At 33.8% G+C, this 7815-nt stretch overlaps 1 protein-coding gene across 4 annotated transcripts in view; it reads left to right on the top strand.

Annotated features, from left to right (window-relative positions):
* The first annotated feature begins 800 nt into the window (after nucleotides 1-800).
* Nucleotides 801-7815, top strand: part of LOC138332959 (E3 ubiquitin-protein ligase NEDD4-like) — a 33283-nt gene continuing 26268 nt past the window's right edge. For all 4 annotated transcript variants that reach the window (XM_069281028.1, XM_069281027.1, XM_069281026.1 and 1 more), the window contains exons 1-6: nucleotides 801-939; nucleotides 1042-1127; nucleotides 4507-4591; nucleotides 5360-5398; nucleotides 5662-5715; nucleotides 6187-6299. In XM_069281028.1, coding sequence (XP_069137129.1) covers nucleotides 898-939; nucleotides 1042-1127; nucleotides 4507-4591; nucleotides 5360-5398; nucleotides 5662-5715; nucleotides 6187-6299 — 419 coding nt within the window. In that variant the 5' untranslated portion in view covers nucleotides 801-897. The remainder of the gene's footprint in view (nucleotides 940-1041; nucleotides 1128-4506; nucleotides 4592-5359; nucleotides 5399-5661; nucleotides 5716-6186; nucleotides 6300-7815) is intronic.

Raw genomic sequence — 7815 nt, 5'->3', positions numbered from 1 at the left:
CTGCGCCTAGATGAGATCAGGAAAAAATCTAAGAAAAAATGTAAAAATACATAGAATATATAGGGGGGGGGGGGAGATAACGAAGACTTTTAGCACACGACTGTAGATATATATATATATATATATATATATATATATATATATATATCGGGTATACTACATCTACATTTATTTAATATCAAAATCTCATACCAGGGTTAATCGAAATAGTTGTATCATTTAAGTGAATAAAAAGTGATTCAAAACACACGACAATTACGGAAAATGATAAAGAAAGTACCAGGTATACCTCATGAACCCATGTAACTATATAAAATATATATATGTATGTATTATATAGGCCTACCGCATTTAATTTTATTTGACGATTTAAAGTTTTGTTGTCAATGTTACATAGTATATAGTCATTCATGTTTATTTCCATATACTTAATTTATATATAACTTAACGTGTTTCACGAAGAATGTTAATGTCATCTAATGTACGTCACGTGTATTTATTTGGTTTGAATTTCGCAATTTATCAAATTAGTCTACGTTTTTCCACAAATGTTGGTTATTGCGAAAGTTCAAAATTTAAATTTTGTCCTCTTTTCTTGTCATTATTAGTCTTTTTTTAAATATGTGCATTTTTAGAATTAAGTAGCATCATTTTTCGACGATATCAACATTTTATTGTTCATGTTCATTAAATTTTGGTATCATTTTATTAATTTAATTTTTTAGTCGCGATCATTTCTACAAGCAAATGCGTGAATTGTTTTCGTCACTAAATGTAGGGCTGGGTTATTTCGTAACATCCGGGAACTTCTGTGTGTCTACGCATGCGCATTAGAAATGGATTCTGTGGAATATCAACACTGACGAAAAGGCGTAATCTGACAGTTTAATATCTTGTATGGCTGTACACACACAAATTCAAGGTTTACCCGAGTTGTCGGTAAGTATTATTATCATCTGATCGACTTTGAGAATAGCTTGTCACCATATTAAATTCTTTTTGTTTCTTAATCCACCTAATTTCTCGATTGACATCTTTCAGTCGGACCAACCAGGGACAACTCGGGTTCTGCGAATCAAAGTCATAAGCGGATCAAATTTAGCGAAAAAGGATATATTTGGTGCAAGGTAAGATAGACATACACATATTTAGAAATGTTTGATGATGCATGATACCTGTGATCGCTAACCTTGCATGAAATCTGCGTAAATAATGGTGGCCGAGTTATGCTGCCCCAGTGTACAAAATGTAGATGACATCCCGTCTGCAGTCATGTGAGTTCCTAGCAGTTATTAACCTAACTGTTGAGACAGACAGGATGTGACTGTCATTCTTCCACGCTTACCTTAATTTGGCATCCCGATAGGCTATCTAAGTATCACATTAACCACTTTGTGTTAAAGAAGATGCTAAAGACATGATGGTGGAATGTAGATATTACATTTTATTAGCCCACCATCATCAGATGGTGGGCTATTCAAATCGCTTTTTGTCCGTGGTCCGTCCTTCCGTCCGTCCGTCTGTTAACAATTCTTGTTATCGCTATTTCTCAGAAAGTACTGAAGGGATCTGTCTTACATTTCATATGTAGGTTCCCCTAGTGCCCTAGTTGTGCATATTGCATTTTGGGACCAATCGGTCAACAAGATGGCCGCCAGGCAGCCATCTTGGATTTTGATACTTAAAGTTTGTTATCGCTATTTCTCAGAAAGTACTGAAGGGATCTGTCTCAAATTTCATATGTAGGTTCCCCTAGGGCCCTAGTTGTGCATATTGCATTTTGGGACCAATCGGTCAACAAGATGGCCGCCAGGCAGCCATCTTGAATTTTGATACTTAAAGTTTGTTATCACTACTTCTCAGAAAGTACTGAAGGGATCTGTCTCAAATTTCATATGTAGGTTCCCCTAGGGCCCTAGTTGTGCATATTTCGATTTGGGACCGAAAAATCTACAAGATGGCCGCCAAGGAGCCATCTTGGATTTTGATAGTTAAAGATTGTTATCGCTATATCTCACAAACTACTGAAGGGATCTTTCTCAAATTTCATATGTAGGTTCCCCTAGGGCTCTAGTTGTGCATAATGCGTTTTTGGATCGATCAGTCAACAAAATGGCCGCCAGGCTGCCATCTTGGATTTTGATAGTTAAAGATTGTTATCGCTATTTCTCAGAAAGTATTAAATGAATCTGTCTCAAATTTCATATATAGGTTCCCCTAGGGCCCTAGTTGTGCATATTTCGATCTGGGACCGATCGATCAACAAGATGGCCGCCAAGGAGCCATCTTGGATTTTGATAGTTGAAGTTTGTTACTGCTGTTTCTCAGAAAGTACTGAAGCGATCTGTCTCAAATTTTATATGTAGTATGTTTGCAAAAGTTTTAAAAGCAGAGAAAACATCCTTTTTCCATTGTCAGACATAGATTATTCATTGGTGGGCGCCAAGATCCATCTGGGATCTCTTGTTTTTTATAGATCCAATATTGGCAATAAGGTTCTTAATTGATTGTAAATCGATGTGCTAAATTTAATATTATAAGCTGACAAAGAAACTTTAAAGTGTTTGCAAGATTTAACATCCGATCTACAACTGAAGACAATGAATGAGTTTTTAATGCTTTGCTGTATTAATTTCATATGTTAGGGACCAGATATATTTACTGGTCTCGGCCTATCATACCTAGGATATTTCATGTCCTGATATATTGGGATATTTACATTAATGGTTAAAAAGTTATACACATGTGTGATTGCATGAATATTATGGAATAGTACTGTCCTAAACCTGTTCAGACTTTGCCTTTCTACCTTATCCATGTGGAGGGCATTCAATGTGCTATTTTATTGCTGTATTGAGACGAAAGGGTTTCTCGAAGACCTCTTACTCCAAAGTGTCTCTTTGGAGTACAAATGAGATTGGATACAGCCAAATAGAAAATTGAACTTACAATTCAACCTGCCTTTGTCCAGATGTCCAGATGGCATTTATCCTCTCATAACTGCTATGTAAAAATAAACCAATGATTTATAAATGGGTACAAAAGCATACTGCAAGACAGAGAGTAAGTTCTACCTGACAAAACACATTAGATTGACAATAGGCATCCACTTCCGTGCCTATGGTACTGTCCAAGCATTTCATTAGCCTGTTGACTGTTCTAGGACCCAATGGCTTCCTCAAAAGGGTGAATGTCCTTTTAAAGTAAAGACCAAATCTGAGAGGGTGACTAGAAAGATCTTTTAAAAAATAATTCATCAATTACTGGTAGTTACATTTAATTTCATTATCATTCAATGAAGGCTTAATTGCTGCAGATCAATATTCCATTCCATTTCTGCTGGAACAATAATCTAGGTATCTAATTATTTTGTAAAAGTCCAGTTATATATATACATTACTAGACCTGTTGACCAAATATTTTCCAGTCAATAGTAAACAATCTTGATTAATTCTGAACTTGAAAATCAACTTGTTACCTGCAATATATATCAGTAATAATTCATTTGTACAACTGATAATTTTAGGCAAAGCCTATCTGAAAGCGCAGAAGTTAATCCATTCCTTCGTTTGTTGTTTTTTTAACTGTGTCACTAAATAGAAATATGCCAGATAAATAAAGGATTTCCAATGATGAAATAGTAATCTCCCCTGACCCATCAGTCTTATCGATGTCTTTTGTTCTTATTGCTTATTGTGTGTGCTGACTAACTGTACTGCTAGAAACCATTTATAGAAAAATAATTATTAGAATCGTAGCTATTCTAAACTACTGTCAATGATTTTACAAGAAAATTAATATTGAACATAGGATACTTCTACTTTCACTTTCTGCAAAAATACATGACTGCGGCTACTAAAGTTAAGATTCAGGACAAAATGTTTTTGTTAGATTCATGTAAGAATAAATCAGAAGGTTCATCTTTCACTAATGTTTTCATTTTGAAATTTTTCAATTGTAACTTGTTTGTAATCACGCGAGAGTGTGATTTTGTAATCATGCGAGAGTGTGACTTTGGATACTGTCTTGCGCAATGTTGGATCTTGCTTTGACTTCCTTACGAGAAAGTTTTCCAACTCTACATATATTAGATGATTTACATAGAATAACGTTACCGAGATACCTCTATCACAAGAGTTCGCTTTGCCTTTGGCCTTTGGCCCGTTCACTGCGCTCTCTATAATTTAATCTTGTCTATAATAATTCTGATGTTTATCTACTGGTAAATGCTTTTACATAGTTCTGACTTCAAACATTGACATGTATATAGAAAAATGATGAAACATTGCACAAAGTTTTCTGGTTTAACAAGATGACTCAGCTGAATATTGTATTTGACCAACTTATTGTCATTTGGAAAGTTAAGATAATATATATCTTCCTTCTTTTTGTTGACTTTTAAGATCTATCATCAAGCTGACAGTGCATGGGTATGTAGTAACAGTATAATATGAAATTATTGATTAAAATATATTAATATGCTATTAAACTTGTTTTCTATTTCAGTGACCCCTATGTTAAAATAAGCCTTTATCGTGGTGACAGGGAAGCTGGTATCATTGACAGTGCTAATACTGCTGTCATCAAAAAGGTAATGACTTTTCAACGATTTTTAACGTACAGAAGTGGAGATGGTATAAAATATCAATCCTCAAAAATAAGTTTATATAACACATTGTCTTCATGATAGTTAATTTAATACATTTACTCAAGTAATTTTAAGGGAAATTTAAACAAGTTAGGTTGAGATCTTTAAACAATGTCAATAGCTCTCCACTATTATCCTAACTTTTTAGCTCACCATTATCAGATGATGTGCTATTCAAATCAACTCATGGTTTGTGGTCCAGTCGTCCTTCCGTCCGTTTAGTGCTTGCTAACAATTCTTGTTACTGCTATTTCTCGGCATACAAGATAGTTAGGCTGCCATCTTGGATTTTGATAGTTGAAATTTGTTGCCACTTTTTGTGAGAAAGTATTGCCACTTTTTGTGAGAAAGTATTGATAGTCAAAGTTTGTTACCACTATTTCTCAGAAAATACTGAAAGGATCTGTCTCAAACTTGATATGTACCTAAGTAGGTTTTCCTAGGACTAGGGCCCTAGTTGTGTATATAATATTGTATTTTGAAACTGATCCGTCTACAAGATGACTGACAAGCAGCCATATTGGATTCTGATAGCTGAAGTTTGATAAGCAGAGAAAAGATCCTTCTTTCCATTGTCAGACATTGATCATTCTTCGTTAGGCACTCAGATCCTTCAGGGATCTCTTGATTATGTAATGAGATAATAGATTTGACATGCTCAAACTTTAAGGAATATAATTTGTGTTATTATTTACATTTCTTATTTTTCAGACACTTAATCCACAATGGGACGAAGAATTCCAATTCCGAGTAAGTAATATACCACGGCTAATCAAGAAAGTTTCAAGATGTTGGGCAGTTGGTTTAGGAATTTGCATATCAACTGGATATAATGGAGTTCGATAAGTAAAACTTTTAAACAAAGTGTCTAGTATGTTGAACAGCTAACAAAGATCATCTATTCTATACACATGACAGTGAGTTAAAATATTTGGTGTGAAGTTTTAAGTCCAGGATTAAAATGTGTGAAACAGAATCTTATCATTTACTGTATGTATTTTTTTCTATTTTAGGTGAATCCCAGAGACAATGTGTTGTTGTTTGAAGTGTTTGATTCTAACAGAGTGGTGAGTACTACATATAAGACTTTCAGAAAGCCCTAACATAGAACCGTTATAGAAGTGTTTGTTAATATGATGATTTCTAGATTAATGTTCATATGTTGAAAGAATTTCACATTATATACACAAGTTAAACAAAATAACAAATTCTTGGAATTTTACCTACTTTCGTTATATTATGAAACGAGCCCTTGAAGTTATTTGTGAGCCTTGGCGAGCAAAAATTAATGCTTGGAGACAATTGTCATAAAATCTCATGAAAACAATCATAAATCTAAGACTTTATCGCATAACTACAACAACCAATATTTAGAAGAATCTCAACGTCAAAATGTGTTGCAAATATCCAACAGAGGTTGCCATTTTGTTGTGACGTCTTTGAATCCTGACGTCACTATGAATTTCCAGACAATTAAAAGAGCTCTAGTTTATATTACACTAATGTTTTGTAAAACTTCTATGTTGATGGTATTTCAGACGCGGGATGACTTCTTAGGCTTAGTGGAAATTCCCCTGGCCCACACCAGTATTGCCTGTGAGAGACCAGGGCGTGATGTGTCGGCGAAAGACTATATCCTCAGGCCACGCAGGTAGGCATGCTCTAAAAGACAAAATAGCCATAACCATAATTTTACGATTTTGGGCTTAATCATTATAGACAATGTGTTTACAAGCTAGGGCCAATGATTGAAGAGCAAGTCCCAAAATTATGATATTGCAAAGGGAAGATAAATATTAAGATAAGTATGACCACCTTGTATTAGGTTATATAGTATTTGGATGAGGTACCTCTTGTCTGGTTTTGTCATTGCCTTGTCTTTTACTTATCTGAAAGATCATGTGTATCATCAAGAATGATGTGTGTTGATGAGTACATGTGAAACATAAGAATCTCAAGTTGATATTTTTACTACAAACAGACGACGGATTCTATTGTGAGTAGTTTAGATCATTTCAGATAAAGTTTTTGGATGACACTCTGTCTTTCTCTGACCACCAGCTGGAATGGCCGTCAATACTGGACAGCATGTCTGTTCTGTACTACTAACTGACCAATCAGACTCTTCTGTTTCCTTGTTTACAGCAAGCCAATATTGTGTTATTCTCCGGGATTAGTCTTTTACAACTCTTCTGTTTCTTTATTCCGTCTTTTGGTAAACTAGTTGTCTGCTCATGTACAGTGGGCAGTTGATAATGCAAAAAGTTAATGCTTAAAAGATTAGAACATTTTACAAAAAGATGGAATATAATTATAGTGAACTCATTTCATTTTACACTTGAAGTGTAGTTGAAAATTAAGATTATATTTATCCTTATTATTTTGCTACTTTCGTTAAATTGCAAGCACACTTCCTGATATTATTTAACATATATTACGGTACTTTTTATACATTAATTACATGTGCACCTATATTTACCACATTATAATGACCATATAATACATTTGATTTAGTTACAGTAGTCTGCCTCTCTTGATAATTTATATCAGGACTGGCTGTTTTAGATTAATATTTTGATTATTTCCCTTGGTATGTTACAATATGTTAGCATATATTATTTTGTTGATTTCCCAAAATAGTCTTGGATTTTGACAAAATTCCATTTAACAATGGTCAGAACGTTACGTTCTTAAAAAAAGAACTTACAAGTTAACAAATAAAAACAATTATCCATCTTTATTAACAAACATTTGACTAAAACTTTAAATAGGCTAGGTAGACTACAGTTATTGGCATCTTTATTGCAAAAGTTGTATCGTCTTTCTCAACTTTAGAAATGCAGTTTCTGAAATTCATAAACACATCTTTTTTCTTCAGATTTTATATGCATTTTAATTCATTTCTGGCATGGTTCCTGCGAGTCAACTTTCTAAAACAATAATTGAAAACTTGACACATTATATACATGTACTACTTGTATAATTACTTTATCTGCGATTCTATATTAACTTCCTAAAAACTGTTAAGCTGATTTTGATTAAAGAAACAAAACCTGATCATTCTTCACTTGGTTAACAAACACTTAATCACAGATAGACACAATCTAATGGGTAAGGGAACATATTTAGTTAGGAGAAAATCGTTACTGGAATGTGACCTTCCATAC

This window comes from Argopecten irradians, chromosome 10 (assembly GCF_041381155.1).
Source record: "Argopecten irradians isolate NY chromosome 10, Ai_NY, whole genome shotgun sequence".
NCBI lineage: Eukaryota > Metazoa > Mollusca > Bivalvia > Pectinida > Pectinidae > Argopecten > Argopecten irradians.
The sequence above is the reverse complement of the archived record's forward strand: the minus strand, read 5'-3'. Positions and strand labels throughout refer to the sequence as shown.